The sequence below is a fragment of the Myotis daubentonii genome, chromosome 7 (assembly GCF_963259705.1).
Source record: "Myotis daubentonii chromosome 7, mMyoDau2.1, whole genome shotgun sequence".
Classification (NCBI taxonomy): domain Eukaryota; kingdom Metazoa; phylum Chordata; class Mammalia; order Chiroptera; family Vespertilionidae; genus Myotis; species Myotis daubentonii.
Window position 1 is genome coordinate 55,708,498 of NC_081846.1, and position 17,384 is coordinate 55,725,881.

At 41.3% G+C, this 17,384-nt stretch overlaps 1 protein-coding gene across 10 annotated transcripts in view; it reads left to right on the plus strand.

The window, feature by feature from the left end:
• RBMS1 (RNA binding motif single stranded interacting protein 1) overlaps nt 1–17,384 on the plus strand; it is a 227,662-nt gene that overhangs the window by 123,398 nt on the left and 86,880 nt on the right. For 8 of the 10 annotated variants that reach the window (XM_059704294.1, XM_059704286.1, XM_059704291.1 and 5 more), the window contains exon 2: nt 4,512–4,687. In XM_059704294.1, the coding sequence (XP_059560277.1) occupies nt 4,512–4,687 (176 nt within the window). The remainder of the gene's footprint in view (nt 1–4,511; nt 4,688–17,384) is intronic. The other 2 variants (XM_059704287.1, XM_059704290.1) reach the window with 1 other exon arrangement.

Consider the following 17,384-nt stretch of genomic DNA (forward strand, 5'->3'; position numbering starts at 1 on the left):
TGGGGGCTTTGAGAGGCGAAATGTAAAAGGACAACCAGTGATGATAATGGAGGTTGGTAAAAGGTCCTCCCTTCGTAAGCTTTTTTTTTTAAGTTTAACATTTGTGCTATTAATGTCATTGCTTTGAGGTAATCCGGTTCTGAAGTTGCAGTTGAAGACTTGTCAGTGCTTTTCAGTCTGGGAGGGAGGGTCTAGTTCTTCACTGGTTACCTTGAGCTTTCCTAAAGTGCTCTCTGTTCAGCCTCAATACCCCGGAATTTTTGTTAATGAAAAGATAGATAAGGTAAAATTTTTAAAAACCAACCTATTTAAAGCTAACTTTGTTACACACACACGCAAGCTGTTTGCTCATTAAATTAATTTAAAGGCACCTTTGACTGCTTTTCTTAGGAAAACATAGCCACCAATGGTATTGTCATATGTTAGAGAAATTTGAATATAGTAAGGTTGCAGGAAGGCTGGGCACAGGAAAATCAGACTACAAATTGGGCTTTTAGAAGATAGTAGACAGTGTTTGGGATGCCATTTAGAGAACTGTTTCAGGGTTCCGGCTTTGTTGTCCAGCTGACCTGGGTTCAAATTCCAACCCTGCCTCCTACTAAATGTGTGGTCTTGGCACATTACTTAACCCCCACTCCACCCCACCCCACCCCCCACCCCCCGCCTTGAGACTCCGTTTCCTAATCTGCAAAATGGGAGAACAATCATGTACCTGCCTCACTGGTAAAGTAATGCACATTGAGCAACTGGCACCATGTCTGGCACATACTAAGCAGGCAATACATGACAAGTTATTACTCACAGGTTTAGATTATCATTAACCCATTCTGAATATTTAGGAGTATTTAACTTTATTGTGTATGAATTTTCTTCTTTGAATATGGACTTAAATTTTTATTTTCAGCAAGTTCTAAAAACTTAATCTTTGATGAAAAATTTTCTGCATCAGGAAATAAAAAGTTGACAACCTAGAATAATTCAGTGCTTCTCTCTTTCGGATATCTTTCTCTGTCTTCAGTGAGTTCTGAGAAATAGTTGACATTAGGATAACATGTGAATTTGAACTTGTTCTATACTGAGTGGCCAGATTATTATGACCACCTGACGTTTGTAGGCAAATTAGCTATAATTTCACGCTGAAGTTGCTAGAGGGCCAGATCATTATAAACGTCTGAATAGCACAACATACCTAAGTATCGTTGCTGATCAAGTTCATCCTATCATGTTGATGGCGTATCCCAATGGAGATGGCTTCTTCCAACAAGACAATGCGCCATGCCACGGTGCTCGTATTGTGCAGGAGTGGTTTCAAGAACATGAGGGAGACTTTACCTTGCTTAGGTGGCCTCCACAATCACCAGATCTCAATCCAATTGAGCATTTGTGGGACGAAGTTAAAAGAGCCATCAGGCAGCTGGTTCCACAACCATCAGATCTCACAGAACTGGACAGTGCTATTCATCAGGCTTGGTGTCAGATTCCTTGCATCACCTTTCAACATCTCGTGGAGTCAATGCCAAGAAGAATCACCGCAGAATTGAAGGCAAAAGGTGGCCCAATGAAGTACTGATGGGGTGGTCATAATAATCTGGCCACTCAGTGTATATAGGATTCACCAGATGTCAGTCGGTTCCCCTCCGGGTACGTTCAGGAAACCCCTTCTCCCACCTGGGATGGGGTACTAGGAGAACTCTTTTCCCTTAGGGCAGACCAGAGGGGAAGCAGGAAGGGACAGACTACATGCTCCCCACCTACTTTCCAGAGCTGGAAAATATTACTGTAATAAATACGGAGGCCTGTCAAAGATATATTAAATCAGCTGTGCAAATTCTGAGATGTAAATCATGCTTCTACTTCTGCCAAAAGTAAATACATAAATAAAAACCTACTACTTTCATGTCCAAATAAACTCTACATAAATCATACCTTTAAATGTTTCTTTTAATCATACGGTCCACACCCGGCCCTCCACTTTCCATCCCAAAGCAAAGCAGAGGTTAGAGCTGATGTAGACTAGGAATGCCATCTCCGAAATGTGTGATGGTCCATTGCTTTGTGTTGGTATAATCCCTCTGAGGGGTGAGGGGAGCCCTGGTCCACAGCTTCCTTCAGTCGTCTCCAGGTCTTACCCATGGTGACCATGTTTCATCCCCCTACGAGCTGCTCTGCACATACCGGGTCCTGCAGTGAAGAACAGGGAGGTTTGTGGCAAGGACAGGTTCTCGGATGTTCATCAAAGATGATTTAAGAAAAAAACTCAGTCTTGCCTAGGTTGTCCACAGCTATGGGTTCTTGTGTAAATCAAAGGCTTGGGACAGAGAGGCCGCTGTGTGTGACTTCCCAGCACCTCTGTTAGCTGAAGTGAGAAATAGGGCTGCCTGGCTACTTCCAGGTAGCAGCTAGCAGAGGATTGAGTGACTTTGGAGAAGAAACACAGGCCTCTGCATGTGGCATGGCTGAGGGTCTGAGGTCCCACCTGTGGCAGAACAAGGGACAGGGCTTATTCTTAGTTCTACATCTAGAAACCCAGCTTCGCTGTCCCTTAGAGAAAGCCAGGGACGAGAGGAAAGGATTGGAGCTCAGTGACTTATTAATAAATCAAAGACACTTGATGGGGTTTGATCTCAGGCAGGTTTTGTCTTGGATTAAGTAATACTGATGTTCCCAGTTCAGGTCCGTCCTTTATTTTTACATTGACTGTTGTTAACTCTTCTTGCTACTTTTTTTATAAAAGCAAATCTCATGAGGTAAAGTGGTGTTTGGACTTATGGACCCTGGACAGTTAGAAGTAGCATCTGCATAGTATCTCTCTCTATATAAAAGCCTAAGCGACCATTATGACTGAACAACTGGTCGACCTGTCACTATGATACACGCTGACCACTAGGGGGCAGACGCTTAACGCAGGAGCTGCCCCCTGGTGGTCAGTGTGATCCCACAGCCAACCTCCCGCAGCCCCTCCCCCCACCCGGCCACTGGCCAACCTCCCACGGCCCCTCCCCCCCAGCCACCAGCCAACCTCCCTCAGGGCCCCGATGCCGGGGGGGGGGGGGGGGGGGTCGCGCGGCGGGGGCGGGGAGATACAGCTGGCAGACCAACCTCCCATGGTCCCTCCTGTTGGCCGGCAGGCCCCCTGATAGGCCTCGATCGCCGGCCAGTCTGAGGGACCCCACCTGTGCACGAATTCATGCGCCAGGCCTCTAGTAGGACATAAAGAAGCGAAAGCTTTCATGTCAGATTAATGGGGATCCCAGTGTGTTGGGCTACTGGCGAACTAGGATGGTCATGGCAGAAACTGGGTGCAGAGCCAGCTGTCCATCATGGATAGTTGAGATTATGCAAGGTTACATTTATTGCAAGGGGTCTGCTTTTTGAACCAAAGTGAAATTTAATTGTGTCTTAGAGAATCCTAATTTTCTTGTTTGTGGTAGTAAAGATCAAGCTGTAAGATTTTACATTTTGGTTGAATGTCTGTTTAATTGTATTTCTTCAAGCTGTTACTAAACCTAAGTGCTGTCCTTGGATTAGTATATTTGTTATTTAGAAGGTGTGAGATGAAAACATTTCTGTCCTGCTGTGAAGCTGCTGAGCATTTGCTGTGAGGACACCGTGGGGTGTGCTCACTTCCATCTCAGACCGAACCAACTCACTTCCTCAAAAGTCATGTGTGTGGCATAGGGGCGGAGGCTGTGGTTGCTTTCGATTGGTTAACAGAGCGTTATCTGGTGTGAGCACAGTTTCAGTCATTCTTCCTAGGTGGCTGCTGACTGTGAAACCACACTGAGCCCTGGTTGCAAGCTTTACAAAAGATGTTGCTTGCTGTGAGGCCTAAGGAGGTTTCCAGATACTTCACCATTCTCACAGGGGTTAAATTCCATAAGGTTAGCCAGAGCAAAAGGCAGAGTTCCTGTCGGTCTTACCCAGATGTCTCAATGAAGCTGTATGCCTATCATAGAACTAGGTGAAGTTTTCCTTATTTGAGCATCTTGATTGGACTCTTAACTTTCTTACACTTGAAGAGTAATTGTGTGTTTTTTCCGCCCAACTCATCTTAATAAAATTATTAGCAACTTTCAATCAAATGTTCTTCAGAATGTGAAAACCTTTTCAAAAGTCTAATGATCTCTAAATTACTGTATTTAAAAATATTACCACATAACTGCATGCAAGTTAATTGTAAGTCTCAGTAGGTATGTTCCTTAAAATGTGTGACTAAATTAATCTTACATAAATTTAGTCATACTTAAGGTGCCCATCAGAATATTCTACTGAATAAAATCCTATTGTTAATTTCATGTTGAAAGGGAGGTTTTTTTTTGTTTTTATTTTTGTTTTTTAGGACAAACATGTTTTTAAGGTATAAATTAAAGTTTATATATTAAAGTAGCTTAAGAAAATCTGTCTTGATACCTTGGTAACCTGATTTCATGTTGCAGATCAAACAGCTTCTGAACGGTGCTGAATACCTTCCACCTAGTCTAGTCTTTCTAACACTCCTCTTTGTTTTTCAGCAGTCTCTGGTCCCAGCCCACCCCATGGCCCCTCCCAGCCCCAGCACCACCAGCAGTAATAACAACAGCAGCAGCAGTAGCAACTCAGGATGGGATCAGCTAAGCAAAACGAATCTCTATATCCGAGGATTGCCTCCCAACACCACAGACCAGGACCTGGTGAAGCTGTGTCAGCCGTAAGTAGCAGTGGCTCTTATTGTTTTTAGCTGCTAAATATTTCTTTGATCTGATTATAGAGTGATATAAATTGTGTTCTAGGAGAGGTTCAGCACAAGATGGATCTGTGAATCCTCATTATCGACACAGTGATAGTTTCCAGATTTTAAGTCCTTGGGCACTTCTCCGGTCAGCATTAATATCACCAGAATATGCCCATGTAACAAAATAAATTGGAGCAGTTTCTCAGTAGAATTTGACTTCATTGGCATATGAGAAGTACAGTCTGAATTACTTAAAAACATGTAGCTCAGTCCTTTGGAGGAGTGCTCATTTTTGGCGGGAGCACATCTAGGGGCCAATCTGTCACATAATAACAGAAACTCTAGTTGTCACTGTTTGTCAGAAAGGTAGTTACTGCCGACCTTTATCCTAAATTTGTGTAAAACTCGTAATTCCAGCCAGGAAACGGTCGCCTGTGCTCATTAGCCACCTGTACTTTTGTGGCCCGGTTTTTCACCCTCCTCTCCTTGGGAATTCTATTCCCCATCTTCCTGTTTCCGTTCTCACTGCCACCCTTTCTGAGTCTTGTGAAGAGAGATGGGCACACGTGTGTAAAGTTCCACAGTAAGTTTGCATTCTACACTAATGTTGTCGATAGGATATAAATGTGCTGCTTCGCTGCAGTTCCATGAACTCACTAAGTGAGGAAGCACTCATTTAAAGCAAGGAGCCAGAAGCACTGTGCAGTGCAAGGACTGTGGTGTAAAGACGTAAAGGCCTTTGATCACTTTGAGCTGTAAAAGCCTACACATATAACAGCGTCTTTTATTTATCCAAAGAAAGTAAGGGTCCCCTACAAAAGGGATTTTAAAGACCCGGGAAAGGAGACATCACTAATAGATGCTTCCCATTCCCTGGAAAAATATTCCCAGTTCTCAACGTCCGATCAGTAGCATCAATTTTTCTGTTGTCCTGGGTGAAATAATTAGACTTATTCTCATTTTAAGAAAAAACATTTTCAGAACTTACTTGGTTAGTATTTCCAAGTTAGAACTAAACGTAACTTCTGGCCCTCCATGTGGTGGTGGTGGTGGTGGTTTTCCTTTGTGTTGCTTTGGAGAGGAGGGTGGGGCAGCAACTGGTGTTTCTTTAGGATCTGAAGAGCTTGACGAACCTCATCTTAGCACCCTCCCTGTGCTTCGCTTGTGTTACGCTTTTGATCATCCCTCTTGGACTTCGACGGCCGCCCTTTGCTTCTAGGACAGTGAAATCATGGCCTGTGCTGGGGACTATTCTGAAAGCAAGTCTGGCTCTTAGGATTGGTCATGCCTGGCCCCGGCGTCAGAGGGAACTTTGCCAGGCACGGCCTGCCCTACTGCAGCTGTTCAAGATCACAAATAGGCCTTCTGCTGTCTTGTCTGCTGCTGGCCTTTACTGGCATCATCATCTCCTTTTGCAGCATAATTACAGGTAGATAGAGCGCCGTAAAGTCTAAGGTGCTAAAAATACAACTTCGTAGGAAACAGAATGAAGCTACCCCTCAAATTCTTGAGGTTTAAGAGGAGGGAAAAGAATTTCAGATGACACATTGTGCCTCACCTAGTTTTGAATCATGTCAGCTGAGTTTTCACATCAAGGAGATGGAGTTCGATCACCATTAAATGATAGAGTAACGCCATGTTTTGTATATAGTAAATATCTATTTGGAAAAATTGAACCAGCATTTTTTTTTTCATTGAATCAAATTGTATTCCAAATGCAGTAGAAGAGCATTTTAGAATTTTTCCTAGAAAATTCATTCCTTATTTGTTGGTCTCTTTGATGTATGTGGATTTTCTTAATGTGGGGAAACATCACTCCCTGCTGTTACCAGTAGCACTTCATTCTCTCCTATCATTTGCAAATGCCCAGGTTTGATGTTTAACTCCAGTGAGAGTTTTCTCGATATGTATTATACAGAGTCGAGACATACAGTAAGAGAGGACTCTGTGTCAGTATCTGCCAAGAGTTCATTCCATTGAACACAGAGCATCTCATAAATACCAGATTTGACTTGATGACAGTTTTGTGTCTTAGAATGGAGAGAGAGAACGTGTGCGCAATGGTATTCCTGTTTCGGACTTAATTGTTTCCAATAAAGAATAACTAGTTGGTGACATGGAAATGACAAGAATCTTATGGCAAAGTGACTCATCCTAGAGCTTCAAAAGCCCAATGGACATAATTAGAGATTTTAGAAAAGTGAGTATCCGAAACTTTTCAGAAAAGATAGGTGTAAATTCATAGCTCTAAAAAAAGAAAGACATTTTAGAAACAAAATTTAGTAATTTCAAATTAACCTGAGTGGGGATTGCAGGATAATTGGAATAAGTAATTTGGGTCGCTAAGGGGTTGGGTATTTTAGAGGGTTACCTAACAGAAAGATGGGACTAGATACCTAAAATGTGTGTAATAGTGACCCGGTTCCGTGCAAATAATGCTTGGTCTAAAGGCAAGAATGGCATGAAGATTGTGAAAGCTGGAGAAGAAAACAAAAAATATTTTTTAAAAGCTTTGTTGAGAGTAGAATATACAGATGTTACAGTCTTAGAAGAAATGGCAGTGAAAAAGCTGATATAAAGTGATGAGAAATGACAAGTCAGAGTAGATGACGGTGGAAAAGCAGCCACACCCCAAGTCAGAGAGAGATTCGGGATGCTGGAAAATGTAGATCAACTTTGTTAAGTTAAGAGGGCTGGGCTTCAGTGTTAGGTTGTGGAAGGAGGTAGCATAAAGGACCAACAGGGGCGTGACAGTGGTTATGGTGCTAAGGTGGTGTGGGTTCAAAGGAGAAATATTTTTAAAAAAATATATTTTATTGATTTTTTACAGAGAGGAAGGGAGAGGGATAGAGAGTTAGAAACATTGATGAGAGAGAAACATGGATCAGCTGCCTCCTGCACACCCCCTACTGGGGATGTGCCCGCAACCAAGGTACATGTCCTTGACCGGAATAGAACCTGGGACCTTTCAGTCCGCAGGCAGACGCTCTATCCACTGAGCCAAACCGGTTGCGGCAAAGTAATACTTTTTTAAATCCTCACCCGAGGATATGCTTTTTGTTTGTTTTTAATAATTAGAGAGAGAGAGAGAGAGAGAGAGAGAGAGAGAGAGAGAGAGAGAGAGAGAGAGAGAGACTGATGTAAGAAACATCAATCAGTTTCCTCCCATAGAATCAAACCTGCAACCTAGGTATGTGCCCTGAGTGGGAATCAAACCTGTGACTTTGGTGCATGGGACAATGTTCCAAACCACCTGAGCCACCTGGGTAGGGGGAAAGGAGGAACAGTTATTGAAAGAAGCCGACCAGCCCTAGTTAACTTCTCAATTGTGAAATGTGTATGAGAAATCTTGTTGGGACCTCGTGACTGACTACTCCAGGCAGCTGCAGCTTCGCTTCCTGTTTCTAAAAAGTTATCAACTCAAAAAGAGTACATCAGTACAATGAATCAGCAAGTTTAGGAAAAGAAATAATCTTGGAAACAGAAGGATTATCTATTGCCCCTTGATCTTCAGACATTCTTAACTCCCTTCTGAAAAAGCATATAAATACTTTAGCTGACTCTGTTACCATTTTGTTTCTCTCATTCAAACTTCTCAGGTGAATTTTCTGGAAAATGAATTGAGGGCTCTCATTGCTACCATTTTCTTGCCACCTTAATTTAACCCTTTGCTTTTTGCCGTCAAGTTCCCAACCTTTCGTCTCCCTTCTCTGCTCTAGCTTTCATTCTCCACTTTTCCTCCTCAGCTCTTGGCTCTTTTGATATTAGTTGTCTTGGCTTGTTCCTCTGTGGCCTCACCCACTTATAGGGTTATCTCTCCTGTTCGCACCTCAAACTCAACATTACCTCCTTCCTCTCTGAACTGTCATTTTGCCAGATTCACTCTCCTCAACTTGAAACTTTCGAGCATTCATTGACTATTTCTGGTTGCCCTCTTAGTCACCAGTTCTTCAGCTTCCTCTTAGGCCTATCTTCCTCCTCACTGCCAGAGGAATTGGGGGTTCCTTCCTGCCTTCTTACCGCGTGACAGGTGGGCACCATTCGCTCCTGCTGCTGCCTCACTTCAGGTGCCTCTCCAGGTCCCTTTCTTGATTCTTCAAGTCCAAGTCCAACTCATCTGGCCTCCTTCCTGCTTGAACCACACTATTTATTTCTTTTCTTTTTTTATTTTATTTTATTGATTTTTTACAGAGAGGAAGGGAGAGAGATAGAGAGTCAGAAGCATCGATGAGAGAGAAACATCGATCAGCCGCCTCCTGCACATCCCCCACTGGGGATGTGCCCGCAACCCAGGTACATGCCCTTGACCGGGATCGAACCTGGGACCTTTTAGTCCGCAGGCCGACGCTCTATCCACTGAGCCAAACCGGTTTCTTTTTATGTGTCACCATCAGCAGCTTATTCCCATGTAATTCTGTTCTCCCGGTGCCTGCACATTATTTAGCAGCTTGTCTGTGACAGTGTGGAATGCTGATATGTCATCTTCACAGATTTTTCAGCTAGATTATACAGTCCTGGTGGTCAGCGTGGTAAGTTTTTGGTACCCCAGAGTTACCTACCGCAGTGCTAGGCACATACCTAATTCTCAGTTAAGAGTCTGTATAATACTTATATCATGAGGTTGTGGTTGCGGTTGTGATTAGGATTAAATCAAGTGATATAAGGAAAGGAACTGGTCCACTGCCTGGAAACGGTCATCATGAACAAATATTAGTTTCCCCTGTGCCTGTCTTTTGCTCCTCAAAATCTTATCTACTGGAAAAAACTTACTTTGAAGGTAATCCTACATGTAAAATGAAAAGGAAAGGTACCCAAACACATTCTGATCCTGAAAGCCGGGAAAGATGGGAAGTAGGTTATGTTAACATAACCATCTCCTCCTGAAGGCTTGCTTTTTTTGCTTTTTGGGGAGCACTTGCCGAAGACTAGTTTCAGCCTGAGGCCCATCCCTCATTTATTTCTTGTCACAACAGTGACTACTGCATATAAAATCTTTCATTGTATTCAAACAATCTTTTCTGAAGATGTAAAGCCAGTATCTTTATGCAGTTTGCTTCATATTTCTTCCTGTTTGCGGTGGGAGCAAATGTGTGAGTTGGCATTGGTTAGGATTCCTAACACTTATTGTGTAATTGACATCACGTGGCAGGTCTAGATAACTGAATGTATTAACAACTTATTCTAAAAGAAAAAGAGTCTATGATATTAAAACAAAATGAGGTATTTCCATTCTTTCCTCTTTATACAGCCTTTCTCTCATTCCCACACCAACCTTGGTCAACCATTTTTCCCCCTTTCATTCAGTAGATCTAATTTATTTCTAAGTACAATAAATTAAATCTAGCTCACAACATTGTAGCCTATTATTAATGAGAAGGAAATATTTTTTAAAATATAATCAGTTACCCTGGCTATACTATCCGATGCAGTTTTATTTTATTTTCCTTTGTTTCCTATTCCCTGCGAGTTTCCTTACTCTTTTGAATATAGTACAACTCTTAAAAAGACAAAATAGAAAAGAATGACAGATCGACAGAGGTAGACATAAAAAAAAACAACAACCATAATTTAGGACAGAATAAAGTAAATGTTATAATTAGTGAGAAGTTAGAGGAAGGCTTTGTTAACCTCGATGCCAGGTGATTGGGGTAACTTTCAATGAGGACACGACACCTCCACCTTAAAGGACAGGGAGAATTCCATGCAGGGTGGAAATAATTGTGTCCTCCAGGCCTCAGGAGGAGCCCAAGTGGTGTGAGAGTGATTGGGGGTCTACAAAGCACAAGGATCACTTCTTGCTACACTATCTGCCTTTCAGCAACTGTTAGTTATCCAGGGCGCCTGGTGACCAGAGTGGAAAGTGTGGGCATAGCGGAAAATGTGGCTGGAGGTTGGGACCATATTGTTAGCACCTTGAGTAACAAGCAAAAGGTTTGGAGTTTTTTCTTCAGTTACAGAGGAGATAACTCTTGGAGTGGAAGAGATGATGTGGCCCTGCCCCAGGGCAGTGATAGAAAAGGGAAGGGGAGAAAGTCCTGGGGACAGGGAAGGCTGAGAGGGTGGCTTGGAGTTAGAAGCATTCGGACTCTAGCATGATTAAGAATGACTATATATAAGGTTTTATCTCTGAATAAAGGAAAAACTTGAGTTGCAATAAATGAGACAGAGAGACAGGAAAAAAAGTAGGGCGTACCTATCAAGAAAGTGGACAGCTTGAAATGATTATATTTTTTCTCTATACATCTCTATTTATCTCTGTAACTTTAAAGTTTCTTAAGCAATCTATCTGTTGAAATTGGTTTTCCTCTACCCTGGAATAAAATGATCATCCCTTCTATTCCAGAACGATTAGCCTACTTTTACAGTAAAATTTGAAAGTGAAAGCATCCTAGTAAGAAGAATATTAATCAACTTTTACCCAAGTAAGAAAGTAACTTCAGTGTTTTATTCTGAAAGTAACAGTGGACTTGCCAGTCCCAATGTCCTGAAATCCCAAGTAAATATGAAGTCCTTTGGAATTTATAGACTATATGAAATGAGAGGATATTACATTCAAAACAAAACCATGATCCTGTGATGAAGCAGGAAAAATCATTCCCCTCAAAGAGATCTGCTTCTTACTTTCAAATTGAAGACAGAATTTAATTTAAAGCTAGGTGACTCAGAGTCATTCAGGTGTTCCTTAAGGACTCAGTCCAAGAAGCCTGAATGTATCCAGAGTTACTGCATTTAGTTCAGAAAAGAAACACACATATACATACCCAACATGGATTCCACACTGTAGTATTCTAGCTATACAGACATGAAAGATGCAGACCAAAGATTTTATTGTCTACATTCAGCATCATTCTGAAGTCAGGCTCTGAGTCTTACAAGCCCTAAGCTCTTGATGTAGGGTTGAATTAGAAGCTGATAAAAGGAGATGATCTCTTTTAAAGGTGTAATTTACCCTTCAAGTACTGTCTTCCAAGTAAGTTGAAGTAGTGTCTTAGTGTGATGGTGGTAATGGTGTATTTAACTCAACAATGAAAGACAGACAGATCATTTTTTCTTTGGTATGAGCTGTATCTCAGATCATTGAAATGTTGATATATTGAGCTGTATTGTATTCCAGAGCCAGTTAAGATTTTAGAATATTTTAAATTGCATTTTATAGGTGTACTGAAAACTATATCTGGTGAATTTTTCTCAGATTCCTTTGAAAGATAGGGAAGTAAAAGTTATCAGAAATGCAGAGTAATGGGAAATAGTTCTTCTCTTATTAAAAATAAGTGTTTTTTATTGACTGCCATACTTTTTTTTAATCCTCCCCAGAAGTGAAAATAGTTAAGAGGATGTATTTTCCACTATTAAGTATGGAAAATGCATACCATTTTTGTTTCTTTTACTACTATATAGCTTATTCCCATATATAGATTTTATTTATTTGATAAATAATGGAATTTCTTTTTAAGTTCCAACTGTTTTTCTTCTATAAAACAGCTAATTTTTACCCCTCAGGAGTTCTTTCTTCATTGATCTAGGAGATTCTCAGTACACAAAATACTAATAGCAACAGTTTCTGGGACTTGGCTTTTCCTAATATTGCTAGCATAATAGAATGGCACATAATAAATAACTCAATGAGTGCTTAGACAAAGGTGGGCATTTTGCTGAAAAGTGTGATTTAAGATGTGAAAATAATCAGACTTTTAAAAAGGCATGCCAGGCCTGGCCAGTGTGACTCAGTTTGTTGGAGTGTCATCCGTGCAACAGAGGTTGCAGGAATGTATAGGAGGCAACCGATCAATGCATCTCTCTCACATTGATGTTTCTCTCTGTTTTTCTCTCTCTTACACCCCTGTTCCCAATCTACTGAGTCAAAATGTTGAGTCACTAATTGTGATTTAATTCCCTTTTTGTGTACAGTATTCCTGTGAGATTCTATACAGTCAAAGAGTAAAACATGATGCGTTGGAGACTGAGCATAATATATCATCTTTGTGATATATATATTTTTTTAAGTAGAAGTCAACACAGATTTGAGAATTTAGGAACAACAGTGTATTTAACTAAATCTTCCTATTCATCTTTTGGATAAGCCATCTAGAATAATTGCTTATTCATGTTGATTGCTTCATTTCCCTTCTTGGTATGAATGAATTCTGGCACGTTAGAAATTTTATGGACAGTGGATCTTTGACATACCAAGATATAGTCCAAAGACTTGAAAGTCCCAGAACTTTACAAAAATAATTTTAGCATCAAAAATATTCCCACAATTACCTACTTTGCCATAGAGAACCATCTCTTTCTTAGACCCCTTTTTGCTCTTTCTTCATTTTTATCACTTTTTTAGAACTATCCGTTGGCTCTCATTAGGGGGTGGGCATTTATCAGAAATCAACACAATATTTAATCCTTCTTGAGAGTTACTGGCGCATAATTAGAGCAAAACCTTCTTGAAATATGGACCTTGGATGATGGGCTGCGCTTCTTTCCTGGCTACCTGACTCTCTGCCTTCTGCCTAAGAATGTTCAGGATTCAAATCCATGCTGCAGCAAAATTAACATAACTGTAGGCCAGTACTTTCAGCGTTACCATGAGTAGTTTCAATCTCCAGTGCTGTGTGCGTGCATTTGGTATTTTGGCAGATGATCTCAGTTATGTCTCTTTTCTGGTTTCTCCTCATGGTAAAATATGCTGATGAGCATGGGTATTTAGAGAGTTAGCCAACCCTCCTTCTTGTCTGTTGAACTTCTTCTTCTTCTTGTTCCTGTGCATGATTAAGACCTCTCCTCCTAGGTATTGCCCACATCCTGCACAAGCTGCTGGCAAACCAGTCTCAATAGTAGCATTAGCAAAAGTTTACTGGGAAGCCAGTACTGAAGATAATGGTCATAACCACAAGAATTTTTTAAGGACCATCCTCTGCTTCTCTGTGAGAGCAGATGAAATTTCTTTTATGGCCATTCCATGTTCCTTTGTATGAACCTTACATTTCTGTAGCATCCGCATGGGGGTGCTTAACCGTCCTATGAAGGGGAAGGTAGTGACAGGAATAAAAGCCTCTGAAATTTTTATTTGGCAGCTGTGCTTGATTTGACTCGGGATGTCTTTTTTGGGTTACTATGAATCCTACCGTTGTACAACCTCTCCCTTTATCTTTCCCCATCTCATTCAGTAATCAGTGTACATGAAAAAATACTGTATAATGTGTGTAAATACCTGAATAATGCTGGCAGATAGCCTTTGTCAGCTCCTTGCTGTGTTTCAGTTCCAAATGTTTTATTATTTAATCCTAAGAACAACTTCATGAGCAGCATTATCATCTCCATTTTAAAAATGAAGGTGAAATGGGTTTCTTGTTGCTCGGGCTAATACAGCTGATAATGGTGGAGCCAGGACTTGAGCTCGGACAGTCGGACACCAGAGCCCGTACTCTGAACCTCACTGTGCTTTCTACCTTCCCAAATATACTCAGGAAGCCAGTTCATTATCCTCATCCTCCCCTCAGCAGTACCCATGTTCCTCCGTTTGGCCACAGGCTACAAAAAGACTCATTCCTCCTGGATCCTAAAAGGGATATTCAGACATGGTAGATTGAACAAGATTTTGTTAGAAAAATCAGCTTTCCTTAAGTACCCTTGAATAGCCAATAGAATAAAAAGCTCAAAGTAAAGGCAGGAGGATAAAGGAGGAACTCGTCTTTCCTGACATCTAACAAAATAATCCCCTTTAATGTAGCTGGTTATGCAAAACGCAGCTCCTGGTTAGCTGTCTGGTGTGCAGCTCCCAAGATTATACAGAATAGAGAAGGTGTGTAATTTGTCATTTGCTCGAAGCCTGAGGGGGTTAGTGCAAACACAAAAGGAAACATTATTTTAGGAGTCACTGTCTGACAAATTCAGACAACATTACTTTAGAAATTTATGGGCATAAACTAGCATTACAGTTTTATTACAAGTATAAATCTGATTAAAACATAAGACTGCTTTTGAGGAGAAATTAAACAAGTAGAAGTGGGTGATGAATTCCATTATTTATTAAGCATTTTGCCTCTGATTTTGCTAGACACTGCACCAGACACATTTCCTGACCTCAGGGTTGGTTCTTAATCTTATAACAGAAAACAAAGTTCACACATCATATAGACCAGAGTGGGATATGTCATGTGAGAGAAAGAAAGTTCCACAGAGGCTACAAAATAGGGAGCGATTGCATCTGATTGAGGCATCCGGGAAAGCTTGGCATTTGTATGAGTCTTCAGGCGAGTAAGTAGCTCAAGCTCAGGTTTGAAGCCAGGATGGGCCTGGCCGCCTGTCCTGTCTGGTCCTCACAAGGACCATATCAGGGGGGATTTTAACACTGGAGGAAAGCCTGGCCTTCACTGGGAAGGGAGGTGACACTTACTGCCTCAGGATTTGCCCTTGATGGAATGTGAAAAAGAGGGTGGACCCAAGGAGGAAGCTGATTCAAAGAGGAGTGTAAGAGTTTGCGTCTAGGAAACTGGGAATTTGGTACCATGAACAGATACGGGGATTAGGAGAAAGGGCTTATTTTTATTCTTGCCTGGAAACTCTCGCCCACGCTCAGGAAACCTTTCAGATGAGTGCTTGTTTGCTTTGCAAGTTTATGTGCTTTTGGTATGGTTATTAAATGGAAAGAAATAATGCATCAATTCCACACTGGTGAACTCTCAGCGTGGAAAAGAGACTAGTAATTAAACATGTTTATTTGTCAGCTGGAATACCGTGTATGAGAAACTTTCAGTTGATATAGTCCTTCTGGTCAGCAATGATAAGCTGTGTATGCCTCCAACATGTCATTCTTTTCTTACATTTTTATAGTTCAGTGTTAGAAGCTCAAACTTTTTAAAAAGTTGCTTTTGTTTAATAGGTTGCTTTGAAACTCACTCGGTAGGATCATTTGGCTTCAGACTGGAAACTTTTGAGAAGAGATTTTGTAAGAGAGCCATGGGACTGAGTGGGAGGAGAGGAGGACGAGTTTCCCTAAATGGGGTGTCTAGAATGAGAAAGGAAGTGCACTCATAACACAAACAAACCTGACCAAGTGCATGCTCTACCAGGGGACATGGACCTCTCTCCTCCTGGGCGTCTGTGTACTCACCGACCTCTGGCCACCCCAGACTTAAACTTGCCTAACTTGTCTAGGAGATGGGGATCACTTCTCTTCTCATTTTCTCTTCATGCCATAGCATCTTCCTGCCTCTACTAAATGTCAAATGTCAATAAAGGAGCCTGCATGAAAACCAACATTTTTTGGAGTATCAGCATTTTTTATACATAGTTTTAGATTTCTAACTTCAAAAAGGCCACTTTCTGACAGCATAAGGACTGTTTTTTTTAAAAGATGAAACAAGAGGCAGTCATCTATGATCCCAGAAACAAATTCGGCTGCTAGCCCATTTGGCCAGGAGCATGGATCCTTTCCAAGGGTTTTTCCAAAATGCTTGATCTTCACCCCCAAACCTAAACCATAAATTATGAAAATAGTATTTCCCCTTTATAGGCAAAACTTTTGCTCCAATACTTAATCTGTTTATTGTGATCCTTTTACTTAGCTGGCTAGGTAACACGTTGTTTCTTAAATTTTTCCTATTAAATCCTTATTCACTATCTTTTTTATTGGCTGATACCATGCAATTAGCTGTTAAAAGTCAAACTCATTTAGTTTTGACTCAGACTTTTGAGGCAAAAGAATTTGAGCATTTATTTAGCTAAAAAGTTTATTGCACTTTTTTCATCTTAGTCAGAATTGCAGAACTTTACATCTCTTCTAGTCCAGTGGCTGTTCACGAAGAGTGCTCACCAGAATAAAATAGGCATGCCCAGGCCCTTCAGTAGATTCTGAGTCAGAAGAGTCCTAGAGATATGAATGGAGAGAGGCAAAGTAACATGCAATTCTTCTAAAGAGCACAGGGGCTCTGGAGCCTCCCATCTTGCTCTGCACTTGCTTAGGCACATTTCTCAACCTCTTTGTGCCCCAGTTTTTTCACCTGTAAAATCAGGATAATAACAGTACCTACAACACAGCGTTTTGGTGTGGACTAAATGGGTTAATACAGGCAGAGTGCTCAGAACATTTCCTGGCACTGGTTAGTGTTACTGCTAACATCATGTATTTTTCAAGGCTTCCAGGAGTTTCTGATGTTCAATCCCAGTTTAAAGCTTCTGATTTAGTCCCTTCCTGTTCTAATTGGGAAAGCTGAGGCTCAGAGAAGGTTAAATGACCTTCTTGGAGTCAAAATTAGGAGGTGGCAGGCCTGGGAATAGATCCCATTGTCTCCCCAGACACCCACCTATCTTGATTTGCCTCTTTACTTTGCATGTGTGCATGTAAACTCTGCCCTCAGTTCTGCCCTTCATCGTGAGTGTGAAATATCTGCACTTCAGTTTTCTGCCAAAGAATTTTAACTTTGTCCTCTCCGCTGCCAGGACTTGTCAAAGCGGTGGGAAGAAATCAGATTTATGGAGAATTTCCTGAAGGATTTACAGTGCCTTTGTTCATCACAGAGCTCCCCAACCTTGTCAAAGCACACATAGAAGAGGATAATGTTTGTGTTAGATTATACTGGGATTCCATTAGGTTACATTAGATTAGATTAGATTGGTATGTCAACAATCAGCAAGGCTGCCCAGGACTGGAAGTGACAGGCCCCACCCAGTCTCC